Source organism: Macaca fascicularis, chromosome 7 (genome assembly GCF_037993035.2).
Source record: "Macaca fascicularis isolate 582-1 chromosome 7, T2T-MFA8v1.1".
Lineage (NCBI taxonomy): Eukaryota > Metazoa > Chordata > Mammalia > Primates > Cercopithecidae > Macaca > Macaca fascicularis.
In genome coordinates, this window is record NC_088381.1 from 56,394,063 (window position 1) to 56,419,780 (window position 25,718).

Here is a 25,718-nt window from a genome sequence, read left to right on the forward strand (position 1 = left end):
CAGGGTTTTATTATGTTTCCCAGGCTGGTCTTGAACTCCTGAGCTCAGGCAATCCTCCCGCCTCAGCCTCCCAAAGTGCTGGCATTATAGGTGTGAGCCACTGCGCCTGGCCCAGAAAATTTTTGACTCCACCTATGACTGATGCTCAGCACTTGCCTCAAGATGCAACTGCCTTTATACGTTAACCAATATATAGCCTCTGTGTGTTAATTTATGACCTTGCCTGTCACCCCTGCCATCCCAACTTTAAAAACTCTTACCTGTAAGCCATCAGGTAGGGTAAAGACTTAAGTTCAGGTGTTAAGCATGAGTGGCGTGATTCATCTTGCTTGGTGTCCTTGCAATAAACGCCTCACTTTCTCTCGCTGAAATCCCAGTGTCAGTGCTTGGCTTTGCTGTGCCGGGCAGGTGGACCCAAGTTTGTTTTGGTATCAAGGCCATTGACCCATGGAACCCCAGGATGGCTTTTGGTGTCAAGAGTAACAGCTGATGTCTTGCTTAACAAAGCAGCTTGTATTATACTACTTCATTGGCACCTCAAAACACACTCTTCCTTCTCTACCACTAACTGTTTAATGGTATTTAATACCATTAATTATAATAATTCAATTTTACTCTGTTATGAGACATCATTTTCCTCCCCATTTTTCAAATGAGAACACTGAAGCTCTGAGAGGTTAAGTGACTTGGCTGAGCTCATGAAGCAGGTAATGCTGGCAGTCAAAACCAGCTGGCAGTCAAAAGAAGGATCTAGAACCTTCTCCCTCTAGATCCCCTCTTTCTCCACTTGCTGTCCCCCTCAGATCCGAGCACAAAGTAGGGGATGGAAATGTCTGGAGGAAACGGAAAAGCGGTTGTGGAGCCAGGTGGCTGCAGGTCCCAGGGGAGGCGGCCTTGGGAGCTCTGGAAGGGGTTGTGCCTTACAGTGGGCCCTATGCCTGTGACTGAGGGTGGTGTTCCGGGGCTTCCCTTCCTGGGTGACAGTGAGGACACAGCTGGGCAGGATGCCATCTGGGCAGCCTTGCAGCTTCAGCCTTGCAGCTTCGCTCTTGGAACCCAGGTGCCAGACTGTGAGGAGCCCAAGCCACATAGAGAGGCCATGTGTGGATGCTCCCATGAACAGCCCTAGTGCAGCCCAGCAGACATCAACACCCAGCCATGTGACAGCGCCATCTTGGTGCACCAACTAGAGCACCGCCTGGTCCAGTTGAGCCTTCAGATGACTCCAGCCCCAGTTGCTGTGTGACTGAAACTTCATGAGAGACTCCAAATAAGAACTGACAGCTGGACCCAGTCAACCCACAGAACTGTGAAAGGTAACAAAAAATGGTTTTAAGCCATTATGTTTTGGAGTGGGTTGTTCTTGGTGCAGTAGGCAACTGAAACAGTCTTCCCCATCAAACTGTTGGTGCCTAAAAAGCAGGGATAGTGTCCTTGACACTCTGGATCTCTGGTCCCAGCCTGGGCTGGGTAAGGAGCAAGTGCTCATCAAATATTCTTTGACTGAACAAATGAAACCCATCAAAACTCACTGTTCACCCTGAGATAGAATAGATTTATTAGCAAGAGGTAATCAGGAAACATATATTTTTACAAAAATGGAAATTTTTTTCCAAACGAGCTGTAAGTTGAAATATTTTAGGACTTGAAATAGAATTCTCATACCACTAGGTATTGCTTACAGCAAAAGTTGTCTGTCTGTTGTAGTGGAGCATGCCTGCCACTTCGGAGTTAACCTGTGTTTTCTATACTGTACAATGTAAAAAATACATGGTAATATTCACAGAATAAGCACTACATTACTATATTCCTGCTAGAAGGCATTTAGACAGGACTACAGTATATGCAATAAAAACACTTGGTTATTGATTTCCTAATTCTACAGTGTGGTACTAATTATCACAAGGTATACAGACTTAGAGCATCTCAATGTAAGCTTGTAGTGACCGTTAGGCGGCTTAAAGAGGAAAAGTGATATTTTTGTGTTCCCGACTTTCGGTGAATGCTGGGCCGGTGGTCGGCAAGAGTCGACGTGGCTTGGTGTTTGTGACTCTGTTTCCTCGGGAAGTCTAGGGCCTTATCCAGTTGTATTGAGACTGCTATTCATGCTATCTGGTGTTAATCCTAGAGCAAGGAGCAACATGGGGCCTGAACGAGATGGCAGCATTTGTACGAGGGGTGTGGTTCTGAGCAGAGAGGACTCCCTTCCGTCCAGGTTACTGGGAGACAGATGGGGAGTTTTGAGACCTGCGATTTTGGCTGGAGAAGCTGCTTTGGAAATTGACATCACCATCAGCGGGAAGATTTGTCAATGACTGGACTTCAGGGTATGGTTCCCCCTCCCGCCGCCCCCCACCCCCCCACCCAGTTATAACAACTACATGGAACATGCTGGGAGGATGCCTGGGTGGCCACCTCAACCCAGGAGCCTGGGCTGGGGAGGGACGGAAGCAGGACTGGAGTCTGAGGTTCTTGTATGCAAGGGTGCTGTTTCCCCTCTGAGAAGAGTGAGGAGTCTAGGGAAGAGGGACCAAGAGTACAGCTGTTTAAAAGAAACAGGCACTGCAGGAGATGAGGGGAGGGACGGGTGGGCAAAGTCTGAAACGGTGCAGAAACTCATATTCCGGTTCTACAGGAATCTAAGAACAAGGACGATTTGTATTCTTGGAGAAGCACATACTGAAGAAGAAAATCCAGTGAAACCAAACGAATATGTACAGTATTATCTAGCACGTGTCCCCGGGAACAGCTGGGTCTGGGCTGGGCACAGCTTCAGGTGGGGAGTTTTGGTTCTATTCGGAGAGAAGACTCGTAGAGGCTTTCTTCGTCCATTACAAAAGATTGGTCCAGTAAATATTGCGTTACCTGAGAAAAGAAAAGAGAAAAGGGAATGGGAGGGTTGTGGGACCTCCATAGTGCTGATTGTGGATGCCCTTTATCTCCTAGGGCCCAAGTCTCTTCCTGGGGAGAGTCAGATTGGCACATGAGGCAAAAATGCATTCAGTAGTGTTCCATCTTGACATAAGTTTTCAGTAGTTGACGTAAGTATTGTCTTAGGATTATTATTTAATATTGTCATAATATTAAGGTTGGTACAAAAGTAAAAAAAAAGTCAATTGTAGAAACTAGGTGGCAGATATATGTGTTCACAGTTCTGTCAGTGTTTATGTTTGATCTGTCTGTCACAATTCTGTCAGTGTTTCCGTATGTTTGAAAAGTTTCATAAGGCTGGGCATGGTGGCTCATGCCTCTAATCCCAGCACTTTGGGAGGCTGAGGCAGGAGGATCACTTGAACCCAGGAGTTTGAAACCAGCTTGGGCAACAAAGTGAGACCCTGTTTCTACAAAAAATAAAAAAAGTAGCTGGGTATTGTGGTGTGCATCTGTGGTTCCAGTTACATGGGAGGCTGAGGCAGCAGGATCACTTGAGCTCAGGAGGTCAAGGCAGCAGTGAGCTGTGTTCACACCACTGTACCCCAGCTTGGGTACAGACCTTGTCTTAAAATAAAATAAAATGTTTTATAATAAAATGTTGGGATAAAATATATTTAAACACTAGGATTACATGGTACTGTGAGAGATTCACTCCAAGAGAGGCAAGTAGAAATGGAGGCTGTGTGAGAGAAGAGCCTTCCTTTTTCTTACCCTGGGGAGAAATCTTAAGAGTGGAAAATCAGAAAGATGCATCATATGAGTTAGGTTATCCTGTCTTCTCCCCTCTCCCCACCCCACTCCTGCTCTGAAGCATTTTGCTGAACGCCTGTGCATTAAATGTGCAATGAGGGATCTGAGCTCTAACCTCACAGGCAGCCCCCTGCTCCAAAAAGTGTCTTTCCAAGACTTATTTATTTGTCAGTTGTTTGGAACTAAAGGCACATTTCTCCCCCCTACATAAATCCAGAGCAGAAAGAAAAAAAAATTTTTTTTGAGACAGCATCTTGCTCTGTCACCCAGTCTGGAGTGCAGTGGTACAGTCTGCGCTCATGGCAACCTCTGCCTCCCGGGTTCAAGCGATTCTCCTGTCTCAGTCTCCTGAGTAGCTGGGATCCCAGGCATGCACCACCATGCCTGGCTAATTTTTGTATTTTTAGTTGAGACAGGGTTTTGCCATGTTGGCCAGGCTGGTCTTGAATTCCTGACCTCAAGTGATTCACCTGCCTCGGCCTCCCGAAGTGCTGGGATTACAGGTGCGAGCCACCGTGCCTAGCCAAATTTTCTTATTATATGTTTGGGAATCTTTTGATAGCTGCTTGAGAAAAATAAAGTCTGCTGCTTTTGTCTTGGCTAATTGACTCTGCTACTATAAAGGATGGAACCAGCTGTCTGCTATGCTGATAGCAGATAAAGTGATTACTATGTCCGATTAGCAGCTCATACCCAGCACTTCTAGGAAGATGACTTTAGATATCACAGTCTGGTTTAACCTACACCCACTGATAAAGACATGGTGATTTTATGACTGTGTGAAATAGTCTTTTATGTCTAGATAGTAGCATCATGTGAACAGTCCTTTCTAGGACGCATGAATCTCTACCTCCCAAGCCCCCTGGGGATCAGCAAACTGATCAGTTTCCTCCATAGTGAGCATGTGCAGGATCAATTTTAGTAGAGACTGGGTTTTGTCATGTTGGCCAGGCTGATGTCGAACTCTTGACCTGACTTGGCTAAGTCAGGCTAATTTTCCTAAGACATTGTACTTTGGAGGGAGACTGGCAGCATATACCACCATTGCAAAACTGTTAATGAAAGAAGACTGAAGAGCAGTAATATTTATTTATTTATTTTTTGAGGGGGAGTTTCACTCTTGTCACACAGGCTGGAGTACAGTGGCGCGATGTGATGTTGGCTCATTGCAACCTCCGCCTCCAGAGTTCGAGCGATTTTTCTGCCTCAGCCTCCCAAGTAGCTGGGATTACAGGCATGTGTCACCATGCCTGGCTAATTTTTGTATTATTAGTAGAGACAGGGTTCCACCATGTTGGCAAGGCTGGTCTTGAACTCCTGACCTCACGTGTCCGCTTACCTTGGCCTCCCAAAGTGCTGGGATCACAGGCGTGAGCCACTGGCCCTGGTCAGTAATATTTATTTGTATTGCACATCAGAGCTTGAGGGAAAGTTTAAGGAGACAAAAGTAGGAGATGGAAGAAAACCCTGAAATTTTGTTGGTAACTTCTGAGACTTTTCCAGGGCCCACTGTGACCATGGTACCTTCTGGATAAGCCCTGTGTGATCCACATGGCAACTCTGTGGTTCCCAGGCTGGATGAACACACAAACACAGACCCTCAAATACTGCTGAGTTATGTTGATACTTTTGTCTTAATATTTTTTATTGTAGAAGAAAGGATGTAACAATATAAAATACATTTTTGGAGAAAAACAGAAGCCCGTAATCTCACCACTCTAAAATAACTGTTTTCATTTTTTGTGTGTGTGATCGTCTAGTTCTTAAAATACAAAAGTACTTTTCCATAGTTGTACCTACGGAATGGATAGCACTTGGTATGCTTTCACTTATACTATTAGGAAAAATGTCCATGTTTCCATAACAAAATCTCCAAAGTTACACTTTTTAGTGGCTGTAAGACTGCATCATCTTGCACTATATTTACTAACCTCTTTCCCTATTATTGGGTATGTAAGATATGTTGGATATGTTTTCAGGTTTTGTTTTTTTTTTTTGAGACGAGGTCTCGCTCTGTCACCTAAGCTGGAGTGCAGTGGCGCGACCTCGGCTCACTGCAACCTCTGTGTCTTGGGTTCATGTAATTCTCCCACCTCAGCCTCCCGAATAACTGGGATTACAGGTGTGCACCACCATGCCTGGCATTTTTAGTAGAGACGGGTTTCACCAGGTTGGCCAGGCTGGTCGAGAACTCCTGACCAGTTGTTTTCAGGGTTTTTTGCTATTTTATATATAAAATAAATGTTGCAATGAAGATCTTCTAGAATATAGCCTTTTGCCTTAACTAAGTTTTTAAAGTGTAAATCCCTAGGAGAAGGATCATGGGTTCCTTACTGCATTTTTTCATATTTCTTTCAAGACAGTGTTTATCAATGGCCAACACTGTCAGCAGAGTAGGCTTGTCAAGCATTGAGTATTGTTTTACTTTAAAAAAGGTACATACAGTACAACTCACTCTTTTTGGTGGGTGTGATTTGGATGCACATGGACACTGGAGACCCACTGCCTTTAAACACCTCTGCTCTTTCCCTGAAGTTCTTGCCTCCAAAGCAGGGGCTCTAGCCATGCAGTTGCCAACAACCTCCCTCTTTAGTCACATTAGACCCCCTCACCAGGCCCTGAAAATCCCCTCACCCATCCACGGAGACCAGAAACCAACTGTTACTCATGTATGCACGAGTTCTTGCATCAGACAGCAATGCTTTTTATAAAGTCCTTTCACAAAGGTTGTCATATTTAATCTTCAAAAACAACCCATCCCAGGCTAGTATAAGAATCTCATGTTACCAGGCGTAGTGGCTCTATAATCCCAGCACTTTGGGAGGCCAAAGCAGGTGGATCACTTGAGGTCAGGAGTTTGAGACCAGCCTGGCCAATGTGGTGAAACCCCGTCTCTACTAAAAATACAAAAATTAGTCAGGCATGGTGGCGGGCACCTGTAATCACAGCTAGTTGGGAGGATGAGGCAGGAGAATCACTTGAACCCGGGAGGCAGAAGTTGCAGTGAGCCGAGATCGTGCCACTGCACTCCAGCCTGGGTGACAGAGTGAAACTCTGTCTCAAAAATAAAAGAATCTCATGTTACAGTTGAGGCAGAAGGTAACACAGCTGGTGAGTGGCTTTGCCAGGATTTGAACCCAGGTGTTCCCTGGTCGACTGAGAGAAGCTCATGGGATGTGGGAGTGGGCTGAGTGGGGGCTGGTTGGTGTTGAATAAGGCAGAGGGAGGAGCCTCGGAGATGCTGAGCAGGCTCTGGCTTGCTGCTGTTAATTGGCGGAAGAGCCATTCTGAACCCTGGCGGCTTGGGCCTGATTCCCTTAGTGCTTTAAGCTGATGGATTCAATGTTTGATCTTGTTATTCAAATCACCGTGTTTTTATCATCTAAGAGCCATGCCCCCAAACTCAAAGCTTCCCTACCAGACCATGAGCACTTATTTATTTTTTTAAATAGAGTCAGGCTCTCACTCTGTTGCCCAGGCTGCAGTGCAGTGGCACGATCACGGCTTACTGTAGCCTCGACCTCCTGGGCTCAAGTGATCTTTCTGCCTTAGCCTCCTGAGTAGCTGGGACTACAGGCATGAGACACCATGCCTGGCTCAGGTTTTTTTGTTTTTGTAGAGTTGGGAGCCTTTACTGTGTTGCCTAGGCTGGTCTCAAACTCTTGGCGTCAAGCAATTCTCCTGCCTTGGCTTCCCAAAGTGTGGGATTTTGGTTGGGAGCTACCATGCCAGGCCCGGGACTATTTGTTTTTAAATTGTATTTTTATTTCTTTTTATTTTAAAGTTGATTTATATCTTATTTTATGTAATTAAAAAAGCCAAGTAGCATTAAACAGTTCATAACGAAAACCAGCAATTCTCTGTTGCCCCTTCTCAGCCGCCAGGCCTGGCTCTCTAGAGATAGCCATTTTCAGTTCTTAGCCCCCAAATCCGGTGCAGCAGCCATTAGCCACATGTAGCTACTGAGCACTTGAAACAGGGCTCATCTGAATTAAGATGTGACGTGTAAAATACACACTGGATTTTTGAAAATTTAGTATGAATAAAATAAAGTAAAATATTTCAGTCAATTTTTATATTGATTACATGCTGAACTGACAATTTTTTGGATATATTGTATTAAGTAAAATATATTATTGTTAATTTTACCTATTTCTTTTTGCTTTAAAAAAAAATGAAGCTGGGAATGGTGGCTCACACCTGTAATCCCAGCTCTTTGGGAGGCCAAGACGAGAGGATCACTTGAGCCCAGGAGTTCAACATTGGCAGACCCTGTCTATAAAAAAATAAAAAATTAGCTGGGTGTGGTCATACCTTAAGCTGGGGAAGTCAAGGTTGCAGTGAGCTATGATTGTGTCACTGCATTCTAGCCTGGGTGACAGAGTGAGACCCTGTCTCAAACAAACAAACAAAAAACAGGCCAGGTGCAGTGGCTCATATCTGTAATCCCAGCACTTTGGGAGGCCGAGGCAGGCAGATCACTTGAGGCAGGAGTTGGAGACCAGCCTGGACAACACAGAAAAACCCTGTTTCTACAAAAAATATGAAAGAATTAGTTGGGTGTAATGGTGAATGCCTGCAGTCCCAGCTAGTCAGGAGAGGTCGAGGCTACAGTGAGCCAAGATCACACCACAGCACTCAAGCCTGGGTGACAGGGTGAGATCCTGTTTCAAAAAATTAAAATAAATAAATAAATAAATAAATAAATAAATAAATAAATAAAGTTTAAAAAATGTGGCCCTGTAGGATACTTAAAGTTACATATGTAGCTTACATTATATTTCTAGTGGATAGTCCTGTTTTACATATTCCTTCCAGTATTTATATCTGTTTTTCCATGGTAAATGCTTTTACTGTTGTCTGTTTTCCTGCCAACTTTTTATTTAAAAAATATAAAAACTATGCATACAACATATATGTATAATCCTTTTTCTGAGGGCTGAACCATTTGAAGGTAAATAGTGTAATGCTTCCCCCACTAAATACTTCAGTCATGCATCTCCTAAGAACACGGACATTCTCTTACATAACTGTAACATCATTACACCTAGGACATTTAACATCAATAAAATAAAATTAGCTGATGCACAGATCATATTCAAATTTCTTCAAGTTTTAATGAATAAAATAATCTTTACAGCTTTTTTTTTTTTTTTTTTAAATCCCAGATCCAATCAACATTCACACATTGCATTTGGATGTCATATGATTTAGTATTTTTTTTTTTGAAAAAAAAATGTTTTTTCATTATAGAGACAGGGTCTCACTATGTTGCTGATCTTGAACTCTTGAACTCAAGTACCTCCTGCCTCTGCCTCTCACAGCGCTAGGATTGAAAGCTCACCATGAGCCCAGCCTGTGTGTTTTAGTCTTTTTTATTTTATTTTTCATGACATTGATATGTGTGTGTGTGGGTGCGTGTGTGTGTGTTTGGTTTTTAGACACAAAGCCTCACGCTGTTGCCCAGGCTAGTGTGCAGTGGTGCAATTATAGCTTACTACAGCCTTGAACTCCTGGGCTCAAGTGATCCTCCTGCCTCAGACTCCTGAGTAGATGGGACTACAGGCGCGCACCACCATGCCCAGCTAATTATTACTATGATTTTTGCTAGAGACAGGATCTCTGATCTCCCTATGTTGCCCAGGCTCGCTTCAAACTCCTAGGCTCAAGTGATCCTCCTGCCTCAGTCTCCTGAAGTGCTGGGATTATAGGTGTGAGCCACTACTCCCAGCCGATACATATATTTTTAATTGAAAATATTTTATTGCTAAAAGACATTGATATTTTTGAAGAGTATATGCAGTAGTGTGTTGGAGCTGGCTCATGCCAGCCTGCACGTGCCCACTGTTAGCCTCTGTTCCCAACTCTGCTTCAGTGATGTCCAGGTGGTGGTTTGAAAGTGGCCCTGCCAGCATCACCTACCAGGCTCCTCTGAGACCTCTTCATACGTAGGCTTCAAATTTGGCTTGCCTTTAGCAAGAATTCCCCCACCTTGATATCTGATCAAATTCTTCATTCTCCAACCCTGATATCTGAAGTCCTTGGCCTGACTTTAATAAAAACCTCATTAGGCCAGTTTAGCAAGAATTCCCCTACTCTTGATATCTCCTCTTAGTAATTTTCCATCCACTGACCCCCTTCCTTGACCCATTGACTACAAATCCCCACCTGTCCCTGTTGTATTTATAGCTGAGTTCAATCTCTCTCCCCCAAGAAACAGTCTTGGCCTCTATTGCATTTGAGTAAACCTACTCTTTTAAACAAGTGTTCCAATTTTACCATTTTTAACAAGTATTCCAATCGTTTTTCTCTTCAACAGCAAATAATGCTACACATCAGGACTCAATCCCCCACCCCCAAAACCAGTTTAACATTTACTAGCATACCACTGAGTTACAGACCAGTTGTCTCACAGAATGTCCCATATTCTGAAATTGTCTGTTGGTTCCTCCTGATTAGATTCAAGCACTTTGATGCATAACATAGGTGATGTTGTGGCTCATGATGCCCTTTATTTCTGTTTTGTCCAACACTGAAAATTCTAGGTCACGCCTGTAATCCCAGCACTTTGGGAGGCTGAGGCGGGTGGATCACGAGGTCAGGAGTTCGAGACCAGACTGACCAACATGGTGAAAGCCTGTCTCTACTAAAAGTACAAAAACTAGCTGGGATCACGCCACGGCACTCCAGCCTGGGTGACAGAGCAAGACCTCCGTCTCGAAAAAAAAAAAAAAAAAAAGAAAGAAAAGAAAAGAAAATTCTAGGACCTCACGGCCCCCTATTCCTTTCCCAACCTCCCATTCCTCTCCCCTGCTTCATTTCTTCCATGGTTGTAATAATCATCTGTCATATTATATTTTTTACCTCTTAGTCTATCTCCCTCTAGAACGCAAGCTCGTGACGGCCAAGAGTTTATCTGTTTTGTTCACTGCTGAGCCAAGAGCCTATTAGAGTGCTTGGCATGTAGGACTTGCTCAGTGAATATTTGTAGAGTGAGAGAATGAATGGAAAGCAAAGCAAAAGTGGCCAGTTTAACTAATTGTAGTTGCTCCACCGATTTTTCTCCTTCGATATGGCTATCGGTTATAAAGCAGATCATGAGTTCTCAGGACATGGCAAAAAACAGACACATTCTCAAACAACACATCAATCACAAAGGACATTAGAAGGGAAAAACAATAAAAGCTTGATTTTCTGGTGTGCTTGAGGGTGTGTCTGAAGTTGGATGTTTTTGTGAACTGCACACTAGGAGGTTAAGATGCTATATCTCTGGGCAGAGAAGAAAGGTCATAGGATTGGAGGCTGGGTGTGGTGGCTCATGCCTGTAATCCCAACACTTTGGGAGGCTGAGGTGAGTGAATCACCTGAGGTCAGGAGTTTGAGACCAGCCTGATCAATATGGTGAAACTCCGTCTCTACCAAAAACACAAAAATTACTGGGGCATAGTGGCGTGCCAGACCAGTCATTCTCTTACATGGCCTTGCAATCTTTCAAAAATGCAAACTAGTCCAATTATACAACCTCCTTTCAGGGCTTCCCGTGGGCCTAAGGACAAAGTCCCAGATCCCAGCTACTTGGGAGGCTGAGACAGAAGAATTGCTTGAACCCGGGAGGTGGAGGTTGCAGTGAGCCAAGATTGTACCTGCACTCCAGCCTGGCAACAGAGTGAGACTCTGTCTCAAAACAAACAAACAAACAAACAAACAAACAACAACAATAATAATAATAATAAAAGAAAAGAAAAGTCATAGCCCAAGAGTCTGGGTTAGCAAATCTCAGTTATTTTATCTGTAAAATGGGGCTAACAGCACAGGCTTTGAATAATAAAATGAGACTAAAATGACAACCATTCTTTTTTATTAAACAATTTTTTTTCTTTTTGGTGAGCTGAGACTTTTTTTTTTTTTTTTTTTCTCCAGACCAACCATTCTCTTACATGGCCTTGCAATCTTTTAAAAATGCAAACTAGTCCAATTATATAACCTCCTTTCAGGGCTTCCTATGGTCCTAAGGACAAAGTCCCAGGTCTGATGCTGCTCTCTGCAGCCAGCCATTTGGTGGTGGTGGTGGGTCACTGTACTTAGCCTTACACAAGCTTGTCTCTCTGCAAGAAAGACATGTCCACCCCAACCAGGAAAACTCTTCCAAGATTCTCCTCCTCCAGTAAGGCTCTCTAGGCCCTCAGAGCAGCACAGACCCTGGGATCCATACCCTATGGCCCTCCCTGCCTGTTTCTGGATGTACAAAGTATTTCTTTGTGCCTTGTCTGTAGCAGCAAAATATCAAAACAACCTAAATGACCATCAATACAGAGGATTGGCTAAATAAATAAATTCCTCTGCAGCTGTAAGCAAGAATGAGGATGCTTCTGTTTTAATAGAGAATGATCTCCAAGATATATTATGAAGGAGAAAAAAGAATGATACTGAGCAGTATATAGTATGCTGGAGAATAGTATGCAAAGTCTGCTTGTGTTTATGGACTGCCTGTGGACCTAGACACAAGAAATGGGTGGAAATGTTGCCTTTGGAAGGGGAACTAGGTGGCTGGGGAACATTTCACTGTGCACTCCTTGTATCTGCGGATTTTGTAACTTGTGAGCATAGTACCTTTCAGAAACAGATGTTATCAACTCTGCCTCTCTTGCCCTGGGGGAGATTAGACATGAAAACAAACCATCCTATGGTAGGTAAAACCAGACAACAGTCACAAGATGAACACAGGCCCAATTTGAAGAAATAGGGACTTGGGAAGGCTTCCTTACAGGGATAGTGTTTGAGCTGGGCCCAGGAGAATTCTGGAAGGGAAAGTGGATGGGTATGGAGGGGATAGGGTGAAGGTGGCCTAGACAGAGCCACTGTGAAAGCATGCAAGTGACCAGGAAAAGGCACCAGCTTACCTTTGCTTGGTGCTCTATTTTGTAGGCAGTTTGTTGAAACTGGCGAATCTCTCGGATAATATGGGATATCTGTGGGAAGGAAGGAGAGTTTCAGAACACAGTTTGCTCTCCTAGTTCTACCCCCCACGTTGCAGAACTGAAGGGGCACCAACAGCGAAATCTGAAGTCAGCCTCTTCATTCCATACGTGTTGCCTCCTGGAAGGTCCCACGGAGGCATCATGTGTGTTTGTTTTTAGTTTTATTTTTTGAGATGGAGTCTTGCTCTGTCACCCAGGCTGGAGTGCAGTGGCGTGATCTCGCCTCAGTGCAACCTCTGTCTCCTGGGTTCAAGCGATCCTCCTGCCTCACCCTCCTGAGTAGCTGGGACTACAGGTGCATGCCGCCACACCCAGCTAATTTTTGTATTTTTAGTAGAGATGGGGTTTCACCATATTGGCCAGGCTGGTCTCGAACTCCTGACCTCAAGTGATCCACCTGCCTCAGCTCCCAAAGTGCTGGGATTATAGGTGTGAGTGACCACACCCAGCCTCATGTTTTTTTCTTTTTTCTTTTTTTTTTTTTTTTTTGAGACGGAGTCTCGCTCTGTCGCCCAGGCTGGAGTGCAGTGGCGCGATCTCGGCTCACTGCAAGCTCCGCCTCCCGGGTTCACGCCATTCTCCTGCCTCAGCCTCCCGAGTAGCTGGGACTACAGGTGCCCACAACCGCGCCCGGCTAATTTTCTGTATTTTTAGTAGAGACGGGGTTTCACCGTGGTCTCGATCTCCTGACCTTGTGATCCGCCCGCCTCGGCCTCCCAAAGTGCTGGGATTATAGGCGTGAGCCACCGCGCCCGGCCTTTTCTTTTTTCTTAAATCAGAAATCTGCTTCCAAGACTTGTCGAGATTCTGTAGGTGAATTACACTATGTGACTGAGAGAAGAAAAAAATCTCCTTTAATTAGTGGCATAAGCTACCTAACATCACTAAAACAAAACCCTACGACTCCAGCAAAAGTTAAAGGCATCTGCCACTTCCTTAGTGCCTGCTGTACACAAGACATCATGAAAAGGGGCTTTCGCTCTTCAGGATGGTGTCTGAAGAAACCCTTTCCATCCAACAAAAATCGAATGTAGAGGCCCATTATATAAAACTGGTGCAAGTAGAGGCTTTCCAGTTGAAGTGAGAGGGCAGAAGGGGACGGTTAGAATCCTGTTTCTGATGGGAGAAGTCTCCTCATCCCTTATCCCAGGTTCTTGATTTTTCTGGGAAAATTGGAAACTTATTCTTTTAGGAGGTGCTGTGTAAGTGGTTTTACTTTGTCCACATCAAGCGTCAATATGAACAATACAGATGGGTGTGAATAACAGTGTGGGGCTCTGGAGTCACCTGGACCTGGGCTCCAGACCTAGCTCTGCCTTTTACTTGTGGGGTGACCTTGGGCTGCTCACTTGACCTCACCCAGGCTCAGTCTGCTCATCTGAATGGTGCAGAATAAGAGCAGCTACCTCTCAGACTGTCAGGACTAGAGGAGGAAATGCCTGTGAAAGCATGGTTCAGGGCCTGCCAGATTCTAACTGCTCATCAATGATGGCTCTCATTGGGAAGCTGGACCCAGGCTCCCAAATGGTGGCACCCTATGCAGCGGGTTGAGCCTTGGAGGGCAGAGTGTGGGTGGGCCCCAGGTTGAGTCATCTGGGCTTCGACACCCCCCTTCCCCTGCCTGGCTGGGGGGAACGCACCATCCTCATCTTGGAGAAGTTGACCAGGCCGTCTTCCGTGTAATTGGGCGTCCCCTCCTCGATGAAGGCCAGGTCGGTGAGGTACATCCCCAGGTAAGGGACACAGGGTGGGTCACAACTTGGAAGCAAACGGAATTAACAAAAGTTTTTCATTTAAAAAAAGGTAACGTCTACCAAGAACAGAACATCCCGCATGCACCTTTTGCTTTGCTAGAGGCAAAGGGACTTGCAGTCACCAAGAATCACACTATACTCTAGGACTGACTATTCTACAAGCCTAGGACTGTCAGCTGGGTCTCAGGGCCAGTCCTCTGGGGTGGTGAGGGCGACATGGTACTGACTGGGGCCTCTTATACCCACTGGGGCATCTCAAATTGTCTCTTTCCTTCCCGAGCCAGAAGGTCCTCCCCTACCTGTCTGCCTTCTGTCCCAGTCAGTCCTTGGGCTCTGTCACCAGCCCCTCTAAACTCACCTTTCCTCTCTCTCCTTGAGCCTCTCCCATCCAGATCTGCCCCCTGAATCACCTCCCGGAGGGCTCTGCAGCCCCAGCCACCCCACTCCTGCCAGTACCCTATCTGACTCCCTTGTCTCTGCTCCCTGAGACCTCTGTCTCCACTGGCATCTCCCGCCCACCTAAGCACTGGGCTTGGGTGCCAGGGCAGGGAACCCTTGCTCTCTGAGATCACTTTCCTGAAAGTAATCGTAGCTTCGGGGCAGGAGGTTGGGTGATAGTTTCCATAGTTGGTGACTCTTGGGGGACTGCATCTTTGGGAGCGGGGCCCCTGGAGTGATGGGCCATGCCTCTCTGATTTTTGGTCCAAAGCAGGGGCTCCTGTTACTGCTCCTTCCCAGCATGTTCTGGTGCCCCTGGCTGGATGCTGGGTAAGGGTTGATGGAGGCTGTGATGGAGCCTGGCAGCTGTTATGTGCTGGCAGGGCTCCCTTTAGCTCCTTCTGGGGCCTCCTCCCCAGTGCTCTGCCACCTCCTCTCAGCTCAGCACACAGATGCGGTGGCATCATCGAGCACAGTGCAGTGACCCTCATTCCCAGCCCATCTCACCTTTGTCTCCTTATGGCCGCCTGGCAACCCTGCTAACCTGGAGGAAGGGGAGGCCGGGAGGATGATAGAGCAAGAGTAGAAACCTGGGCCTTGTCCCTCACCTGCCTACTGTGTGACCCCGTGCCAGGCCTTTCCCTCTCTGGTCCTCAGGCTCCTCATGTATAAAGCAATGATGCCAGCTAAGACAATTTTAGGTGGTCTGACAGCTGATTTTAGGTGACTTACAGGCACAATATTAAATAACATGAATTCACGTGGTAAGAAACATTGGATTTTTACTTTTCCCCCTTCTGCTCAGGGAGAGTGCCTCATTTGGTGATAGTGTGACTTTGACACTTTTGACACTTGCCATTCTCCTTTCACATTTTATCTTTTTAAACAAATAGCGACAGGTGTCAGAATCAGAGTGTTGGCAAGCATCAGTATTTGGCCAGAATTCAATAACATTATTTTGTTTTTACCATATATTTTTTAATGGCATTCTTGTATTTACAGCAAGTATGCTGGTTTTCCATTTGTCATGATATAAAAATTTCCTGCTTATATATTTTTGGGAAAAAGTGAATTAATGTAAAGAGGCTGTTAGGTAAACACAAGTACAGTTGGCACAGTATGGCGAAGTCGTGAAGGAGGCAGATGCCTGGCGTTAGGGACACAGCAGGCAAAAGTGTTTTTCCAAATGTAGGGCTGACCCTGTCATGGGTGTTGAAATCAATTTAGAGGGTGTAGACTAGAATTTTTAAAAAGTGAAAAAGGGCCGGGTGTGGTGGCTCACTCCTGTAATCCCAGGGAGTGGGATTTGAGAGGTTGAGGTAGGAGGATCACTTGCATCCAAGAGTTCAAGACCAGCCTAAGCAACATAGTGAGACCCCATCTCTATTTAATTGAAAACAAATAAAAATAACAAGTGAAAAAGAAAATATCTGACTTCATCAAATGGAATAAAGGTATATATTGTTTTGTGGAATTTTTTCTCCTGTAATGCATATATGCATTTGTATACAGACTTGTAATTTCAAATATATATATTTACTGTGGTTTGTGATTAAAAAAGAGTAAGGATCATCCAGCCACTGGAGGGGCTGCTCTGCATCCTTCCATTCCCTCTAGTCCATGATTATTACATGCTCAGGTCTTCATTTCTTTTCTTTTTTTTTTTTTTGTCAGGGTCTCACTGTTACCTAGACCGGAGTGCAGTGGCACAATCACAGCTCACTGCTGCCTTGACTTCTTGGGCTCCAATGGTACTCCTGCCTCAGCCTCCTAAGTAGCTGGACTACATGCACGCACCACCATACCCAGCTAATTTTTGTATTTTTGGTAGGGACAGGGTTTTGCCATGTTGCCAGGCTGGTCTGGAACTCCTGAGCTCAAGTGATCTGCCCGCCTCAGCCTCCCAAAGTGCTCAGATTACAGATGTGAGCCACTGTGCCCAGCCAGCTCTTCATTTCCTTTCCATCATTCTCCAAGTCTGAAGCCCAGGATTATCAGTCTGATGGAGAAATAATCCAAAGATCTGAGAAGTAACTCTGGGGTTGTAAGGCTGTGGCAGTGTAGACTAGTGGGTTCTGAGAGGTGCTGTCCCCCTTCACCCTGCCACCTGCACGTGTGACAGTAGCCAGGTAGCCATGGAGTGCTCTAAGGATAGAAGGGAGAACGGGAGGCCTGGTGACTGCGAGCTGACTGCAAATGATCAAAGGACTCAGTGTTTCTCAAGGCTTTTGGGGGTTTCTGAACACCCAGACCAGTGAAAAGGATCCGAGGTCCTCTGATCACTGAGGGTCGACTTCCCCTGGTACTTATGGGGAGTCATGGTCCAGTTGTGGGAAGGTGGTGGATGTGCAATAGAATCACTTGCAAGTAGCATGCCCAGCCCCAGTACTAACCTCTGTCCCTATTTACTACCTCTATGGCAGGGATGTCCAATCTTTTCGCTTCCCTGGGCCACATTGGAAGAATTGTCTTGGGCCACATATAAAATACACTAACACACTAACGATAGCTAATGAGCTGAAAAAAAAATCACAAAAAATATCTTAACGTTTTAAGGAAGTTTGCCAATTTGTGTTGGGCTGCATTTAAAACCACCCTGGGCCACATGCGGCCTTTGGGCCACAGGTTGGACAGGCTTGCTCTGTAGTGAGGGGCCATGAAAGAGGGGATGAGAGCACACTGAATCACACACACACACACCCCCACATCCGAAATTCACAGCCATGTGGGCAAATGTATGGAGTTGCCAGAGTGGGACAGAGGACTGCTGGAGGGCCCCGCAGGGAGACATGGCATGGGGACTGAGCCACACCGAGCCTCTGAATGAACAGGGAAGCATGTTGGGGCTTCCTGTAGGCAAGATACCCAACAACAGGCCAGTCCTGAACCTTCCATATGGGCCTTTTGGCCTCTCTCGGGTGAGGGCCAGCTCTTGCCTATTGAGCAGAGCTGATACAGGGGTGGTTTCCTCTTCTGGCAGAGCCCTCACAGGTCTGCAGCTAGCATTTTAGGGAGCAGAGAGGAAAGTGTCCCACCCCTAGCCTGAAAGCTGTTTCTGGTTTCTGGGCAAGGCCTTGTGGCACTCCCATGCATGGTGACACCTGACCTTGCCTGTGGTTGTTTGGAGCCCCCAAACTGGATGTTTCTTTCCACCAAGATGCTCCTGATGATGTTAAATGGAATAAGGGAAATTATGGGGGACAAGCTACTGCTGGCATGAGGCAGCTGCCCACGCTCTATACCAAACTCCAGGAAACCGACCCGTGACAAGCACTGAGTCCATCTCTCCTTCCTCCTTCTCTCCGACTTTTCTCTTCCCTGTACTGCCCTGGCTGTGGGATGGGCCACTCTCTCTTACAAGTTTCTGCCGACTGTAGTTGGGGATCTCTTCTCTTCTATCTTGAGGCCTGGGATGGGCATTCAGGGAAGGCGTGAGGGCCCTTGAGGCTGGGCCGTGTGGGCTGAATCCCCTGGGGCCAGGGTCCAAGGTTCTGGCACAAGGTACAGGGTGATTAGGTAGGTGGTCTTTGAAAAAAACACTGCGATGGGGTGGGGGTGGAAAGTCCCATTTTACCACTGGGTTGCTACTCTGCTCTGTGGTCACAGGCAGAAAATAAAGATACAGATAGATATTTGGCTTTGCTGGAACCCCTGAAATTCTAGAGCTCAGCCTTTGGGCTCATCATATCCATATAGATAAATTGATTCTCACCCTGATTAAAGGGTATAGGGGATGGCCTGGCAGTCAGCTAGCTGACACACTCCTCCATGGCTGTTCCCATCCTTAATTCAGGGGAACAAAGGGGAAAAGCTTTCACTGCAGCAGCCTACAGTAACAGTGTGTCCCACATGTTCCTCTAAATCAAGGACTTCCTATTCAAATTAAACACAAAATGTGCAGATATGAAAGTGTGTGCTCGGTTGAGATTAGACAGGGTAGTCAAAACTGGAATCGGCCCCAAAAGAGCTGGTGACCACATTTTACCGCTAAATTCAGTTCTCAACCAAATTCTTGTTGCCTGGAGCTGTGGAAAGGTTCTGATTGCTGGGAGGTTGGGAGGAGGGAACAGTCATGGGACTTCGCCAGGATGTAGGCTTGGGGAATGAAAAGGGGAGATGAGGCCACTCTCAGGGCACCCGGCAGGGACTGAAGGGGCACACACAGTTAGGGCTGTTGTAGGTGGGGCAAGGGACATTTAAGAGAATGGCTGGCGGGGTGTTGATTTAGGGTTTGGTGGTGAAGTCTTGGCTGGGAAAGGCAATAAGGCCATTTTCCAGCCTGGATGCTGGTAGAAATTGGATATTTTTTCTTTTTTCCTTTTTCTTTCTTTTTGAGACAGAGTCTTGCTGTGTCACCCAGGCTGGAGTGCAGTGGCGCGATCTCGGCTCACTGCAACTTATGCCTCCCGGGCTCAAGCGATTCTCTGCCTCAGCCTCCCAAGTAGCTGGGATTATAGGCATGCACCACCACGCCTGGCTAATTTTTGTATTTTTAGTAGAGACAGCGTTTTGCCATGTTGGCCAGGTTGGTTTCTAGCTCCTGACCTTAAGTGATCTGCCCGCCTCGGCCTCCTGAAGTGCTGGGATTACAGGCGTGAGCCACTGTGCCTAGCCTGATATTGGATATTTTAACGAAAAGCTGAAAAAGATGCCTGGGACATATGAACGGGCTGCAGACCAACATGGTGAGGCCCACAGCATGGCTGCTTGTCTGGGAAGGTCATTGGCTATGCCCATGGACTACCACCTTGCTACTCTTGCCCCCGTCCCCCGCCTAGTGAAACAGACGCTCAGTATTCATGCAACATCGCTCTTTGTGAAAACCTTAGAGCCTCAGGAGAGGGGGTGCGGGAAGCATTTTCCCCAGGTTTCCCCAGTCCCTCCCTCCTCTGCGTGCTTTGCCTATGTCTCTGTAAGTCCAGAACCTGGTTTGCATAAAGCTCTTAGCTCCCAGAGGCCCGCAGGCCACCTCTGCCCTGTGCTGCAGGGACTAGGAGAATGTGGGAGAGACACTTACACAGGCCCGCAGGCCACCTGAAAGAGGGAAGACGGTCAGGATGGGGACTCAGACAGAAAGGGGGGCCCCAGAGGCAGTGGAGGCAGCGGTGGTGGCGGCAGCAGATCAGGAAGCCAGCCATGTGAGGAGGTGGATGGAGTGGTGCCCCGGGGGCGGACGGACAAGTTGGTGAATGCACGGAGGGGCAGCTCCCCACAAGCACAGTCCACAGGGGCTCTGGGGAGCCCAGGCAGAAGAGAGACGGCCGGACAGCACAGATGGGTGCAACATCTGTCTGAGAACACAAATAAAGTGGAGATGGTCAAGGCGATGGCACACAGAGCTGGCGAAGGACAGACCAAGTATGGCAGGAAGAAAACGAGGAGGCAGACGAGGCTGGCAGAGGGGGTGAGCAGTCCGTCAAAGCCACTGTGAAGGGCTGGAGGTTTTGGCTGGCCCCATCCTCAGGGTCTGGGGGTAGTAAACTCTGGTGGTCCCTGCATCAGCCATGATCATGGGAACACCAGGAAGGGAGGAGAGGCTTCCTAAGCTATACAGGGAACCGGGACCCCAGGGGTCTCGCCGGGTCTCTCCAAAGTGTGGCAAGTAGCCAGTCAGGCAAGGAGAGGAACGGACACTCACTCAATGAAAGGAGGGTTGAGACTAGTGCAGAAGCCTGAGTAAGCACCTAATGAGAGTGACAGAAGCAAACCCCCCATTTCGTGTGAGTGTGCAGCCACAGTGTGTGCAGACGGGCTGAATCAGTGCTTCCCTGGGAGAGCTTGTCTGGAGCCCAGGGCAAACCTTGCCAAGCTCTGGAGGCCAGCCTGGGCCAGTCCTGGTGCTAGGCCATGGTCACATGGCCTTGGACCAGTCACTAGCTCTTCAGTTTCTTTGTCCGCAATAACAGGATGTGGGAGGCAGCCTTATCCTGGTGGTTCTCAAGGGGGGAGGATTTTGCCCCCTAGTGGACATTTGGTAATGTCTGGAGACAGTTTTGGTCGTCACAACTGAAGGGGGTGCCATTAGCATCTCACAGGTAGAGGCCAGAGATGCTGCTAAAGATTCCACAGTGCACAAGACAGTCCCCCTCAACAGAGGATCATTGTAGTCAAAATAGCAAGGGTGCTGAGGCTGAGGACCCCGCCTTATGGGTAATGTTGATGGCGTTAAACACACAATGTCTAGGCAAGTCCTTTACAAACTTTAAGTATGATTATTGTAAAACAGTATTTTTTTGATTCCAAGATGCCACTGTCTATAAAATGAAAACATATTTTGATGATGAATTCTCAAGTGAAAAAGGAAACACAATCATGTTAAATAAACAACACTGACTTTAAGACATCTCCTGATGTCAGAATTATTAAAATGTAAAAAGAAAACGTACATTTTAGAATCGAGACATCTGGCACCACTATTATTATCATCACAGCTACTAGGCTTTCAGGGATCCCAGCATGATTCCTGTGCTTCTCCCAGGAAATGCCAGCAAACTCTGGAGTTTCTCTGGCAGACCATGGAGGACTCCACCATTGGGGTCCAGGAAATGTAGGGGTCTTGTGGGTAGACAGATGAACAGACAGACAGACAGACCTCCTGCTCTGGCTGGGGGTGGCACGTGAATGCCTCTGCAATGCGGGTCTATGATTTTACAAATAACAGTGACAAAACGACAGACACTTACTTTTTCAGAGCTTCTCTGAGATTCTTAAATCTGCCCTCAGATGACACAAGCTTTTGGAGCTTATCAATCAAAGCTTTAGTCTAGAAGGAATCAGAAGCATTTACTAACACACAGCACACACCAAGGCCCGGGACCTCAGGCCCACACTCCAGCATGCTGCCCGCCAGGGTTCCAGAATTGCATTCCCTTGGGATCTGGGGGCCTCCCGTGTTTGGGCACCTTGCTCCTGAACTCCTCAGGAGTTGGGCATGGGTCCTTGTTGAGTGTGCCTGTGCTCACACATCTCTCAGAAGCAAGGAAGTGGATGTGAGGGACCTGAGTGTGGATTTGGCCCTGGGAAATGTTGCAGGAGCCCGACACCTGGGCAGTTTAGGACTTGCTGGGTGACTCCCAGGAGCCTACGCTGAGAGCAGGAAATGGCAGATTTTTGATTTTCTTGATCTTTCTCATGAACTACACCCAAAGGATGTGACCCTCATCTCACATGTTCCCTTTTTCACATCAGAAACACCACCCAAATTTAAGGATCAAGAAAAAAGATGGGAGACGAACTGATCATCAGAAAAGAAAAGGCCTGGCTGGAGAGAGGAAGCCCCAGAGCAAAGGGCTTTGCCAAGCGACCCCGCCAGGCCCAGCACACACATCAGGCTGCAGCCGAGTTTCAGTGGCTGGAGTCTGTCTGACCCACGGAGCGCCCTGGGTCAAGCCTGGCTTTGTGCGCTGTGGAGCCTGAGGGAAGGTCCTTTCCCTCAGGGGTCCTCAGCTCCCTCATTGATAAAATGGTGAGATAGGTTAGAGACTTCCTTTGCAGCTCTGTTCCTCAAGATTCAGAATGTGGCTGAGAAACCACCGGAGCACAGCGGTACGTCGCGCCACCAGAGCCCTAGTCAGCCTGAAGGGGAGACAGGCCCTGGAGGCCAAGCACATGCCCAATCTTGGGGTCAGATTTCTGCTGAGAAACTTGTCTACTGAAAAGGACAATCTAAGTCTCCATTCTGACAGGAGGAGATCTGTGTGTGCTCTTCAAGGGGAAAGAAGGGCTGAACGTACCATTCAGTTCCGTGCCTTATCAACGAGCAGAAAAAGCCTAGCCACCTGGTGTGGACTAATCCTGTTCAGAGCACAACTGTGTTCCGGATCTGACACGCAACGGAATAGCACACAGCACACAGAGTCAAGGCAGATGATTCTGCTTTCACTTGAGATGTCTGCTCTCCAATGACTGGCGAAGGCTGGATGCCCTGGCCCACCTCTGTTCTAGATCTCAGCTTCCCTCCTGCACTTGCCCCTTTCCAGAGCTGCACCCTCCTTCCTCTTCCTCTCCATCCACCTGCAGAGGAATGACCTTGATATGGTCAGAGGCGGGGGCTGAGTCAGGAAACCTAGGGCCTCCCCAGCCTCTGTCACCTACCCTTGGCATGCCGACTGGCAAATCACCACTCCTCTTGCCTGTCTGGCCCTCAGGGTCCCCATATGGAAAATGGGAGGGTAAATCCAGGTATTCCCTAGGGCAATACTAGCTCAGACATTCTAGAATTGTGGGAGACACAGAAGCTTGATCAGGAGGTCCCGGTAGAGCCATGTAGCTCTAGATGAAGTGTCACGGTGCTCTGAGGCCGTGAAAATGTGCAGAAGATATTCCGGGACCAATTTGTGGCTCTGAACCGGTCACATTTTTAACTTCCTCCACATCCCCATGCTTGCTGTGTATGGCTGCTCCTCTTTGGGTTGTCATGCTCTCTCCAGGAAGGAGCTCTATGGCCTGGGAAGCCACAGAATTTTCTCAGCTGCTGCTTAAAAAGTATGTTCCAAGTTGAAGCAGTTCAAGTATCTATCTTCTAGCTGGGCCAGGAGCTTCTATCCTTTGATGCTCCATGGGATACCAAGCCTCTGGGATCTTGGGTGTCTCTGTTAGAGTGTGGACACCAGCAGGCAGACATGAGGGGCCCTTGGAATATGTGATTGAGAGCAGGGACCAAGCAAGGAGCCTTGGAGTCAATGTCAGGAAGAAAGATGATTTTGTGGTCTCCAAAATTCCATCACTTCCTGTTCACCAAGCGGAGGACTTCTGGCTGGCCAAGAATATTCCCTCCCAGAGAGGCCAAAATCTATTGTTAGCCAAGGCGAGGCTTTTGTCTCCAGGAGAGGCGACACACAAATCCATGTTAGTCATTGTACTGTCCTATGGAAGAGCATCATCATCAGATCCTGTCTTGAGGTTTGTTTTTTTTTTTGTTTGTTTGTTTGTTTTTTCAAAGAGGATGGGGAGAGGGGTTAAAAGAAGAAAGGGGAAATGAAAAGTCCCAAATGAAACCCAGCTGCCTGACTCTTGCCAGGGGCTGAACCAGACTTGGACATAATGCTTTTCTGCTGTGGTGAGCACATTTAAGCGAGCAATAAGAACTGGCTGCTGAGGTTACAGTTCAGGCCATCTAAGAAACGTGGCCATTTCAGAGGGTCTCCAATGTCCATGGGACGCCTGTAGAGAGATAATGAACTGCCCCTGGCAGATGCTGAGCAGGCCATGACCAGGAACTCCCAGAAGCTCCTGGGGCCAGGTGCTGTGCAGACACACAACTCTTACACAGCTGAGGGCTGCAGAAGACAGCTGGGTCCAGACTGCCATAGAGGGTGGAGACCTCATGCGGTGCCAAAGGCACTTTTGATTTTTGAACCAGGCCAGCTGACCCTAAGTCCAGAAAGACATCCTAGAACACAGGCTGAATCACATGCCCTGACCACCGAGTGTCCTTGATTTGCACTCTCTGCAGAGAACAGAAGATTTCAGGATGGCCAAGCTCATTCCCTCCCAAATCCATCAGGAAGGTGATGCTGGAGATCGAGACCAAGAAATGCAAGGAGTGTGGGTTCCAGGAAGCCTAAGTGGGGTGGGAAACTGAAGCCTGGTCTCCAGGGCCTCTGGAAAAGATGATGTCATTCCCATAGTACAGGGGAGAAGGAGAGAGAGATTTACCTGGAATGGGCCCCCAGATTGTGGCAAGGGCCCTGCCTGAACCTTGACAAGCCAAATGAGGTTGGGTGACTTGGAGGTTGTGCAGAGCCTTGCTCAACACCTGCCTCTAGGAGTTCATGACAGTATGTACCATGTTTGGCTGGATGTGCCTGCAGCTCTGAGCTCCTGTGCTCCTGAGCTCTGCTCTTTCCTGGAGCCCGCAAACAAGAGTAGCATCTTTTACGGTCCTTGACCCCAAGCCTGGCATCTCTGTGTGCCAAGAAGCAAAAGGCCCAATCCCACTGGATCGTAATGGGGTGTCCCTGCATGTTCTGTAGTCCTGCTGTCATCAGGGGCTGGAGTGACCAGAAGGTGGGGGAAGGGTAGCAGAGATGTCCCAAGACTTTCCTGAGTTTGGCTGCTAAGTAGGGAGGATTATGGACATGCCGCCTGCTTGGTGGGTGGAATCAAGACCTGCCATTGACATGAGGAGGGTAGTGAGCAGGTGATAAAGAGAACAATGAGGGTGACACAGTATGCAAGTCCAGAGTGGCCCAGATGAGACAGGGCCCTTGGAGCCATTGGATCCCACACAGCCCACCCAGCGGTAGGATGACAGACACTGCTGCCAAGGGATCGTGCTTGGGGGCTTGCCTTGTCTACTGGGGGTGCTTGTCCGGCCTCCTGCACACATGCAGGCTGGGGTGGGGGCATCCACCAAGTGCACTAAGGAAGTGGTCCAAGTGCCTCATTGTGCTCTTCTACAAGGAGCACTGGTCCCTCCTGACCCTAATGCCTGCAACTTTATTCCTGAGGAAGAATCTATCTTATGGTTTTATGTTCATGTTTTATGTTTATGACTTTTCAGATTCATGTTCTGAGTGAAGAGGGATCGAGCCCACATTTAAGGTGATCAGCTAGCTGACAGGCTCCAGGAGCAGCTAATTCTCTGTGGCCAGAAGGGCCGGTGAAATCAGAATCCTGGGAAGGGCTTGCAGGATCATCTGACGGAAGGGTCCTCTGATGGAAGGCTCACCTGACCACAGTCTCAGCTGCCCTGCAGATCCCCATAAAGCCACCACTCTCGCCCCAACTCCAGAAGAAAAGTGTTGGGACCAATAATCACCAACATATTCTTTCCACTTTGAGGTTTTAATTACTCAAGTGGGAATTACAGTCCCACAGTCTCACTGCCACATCTGTGGGCCTGCTCTCTGGTCCCAGGTGA

At 47.5% G+C, this 25,718-nt stretch overlaps 1 protein-coding gene and 1 pseudogene across 9 annotated transcripts in view; one reads left to right on the top strand and one right to left on the bottom strand.

Moving 5' to 3' along the window:
- Nucleotides 1–1,534: 1,534 nt before the first annotated feature.
- The window catches only part of RASGRF1 (Ras protein specific guanine nucleotide releasing factor 1), a 320,023-nt gene continuing 295,839 nt past the window's right edge, over nt 1,535–25,718 (bottom strand). For all 9 annotated transcript variants that reach the window (XM_073996501.1, XM_073996502.1, XM_045395885.2 and 6 more), the window contains 4 exons: nt 21,538–21,617; nt 14,303–14,420; nt 12,585–12,653; nt 1,535–2,865 (listed from right to left, as the gene is read on the bottom strand). In XM_073996501.1, coding sequence (XP_073852602.1) covers nt 2,773–2,865; nt 12,585–12,653; nt 14,303–14,420; nt 21,538–21,617 — 360 coding nt within the window. In that variant the 3' untranslated portion in view covers nt 1,535–2,772. The remainder of the gene's footprint in view (nt 2,866–12,584; nt 12,654–14,302; nt 14,421–21,537; nt 21,618–25,718) is intronic.
- Nucleotides 17,644–20,399, top strand: LOC141407348 (uncharacterized; annotated as a pseudogene).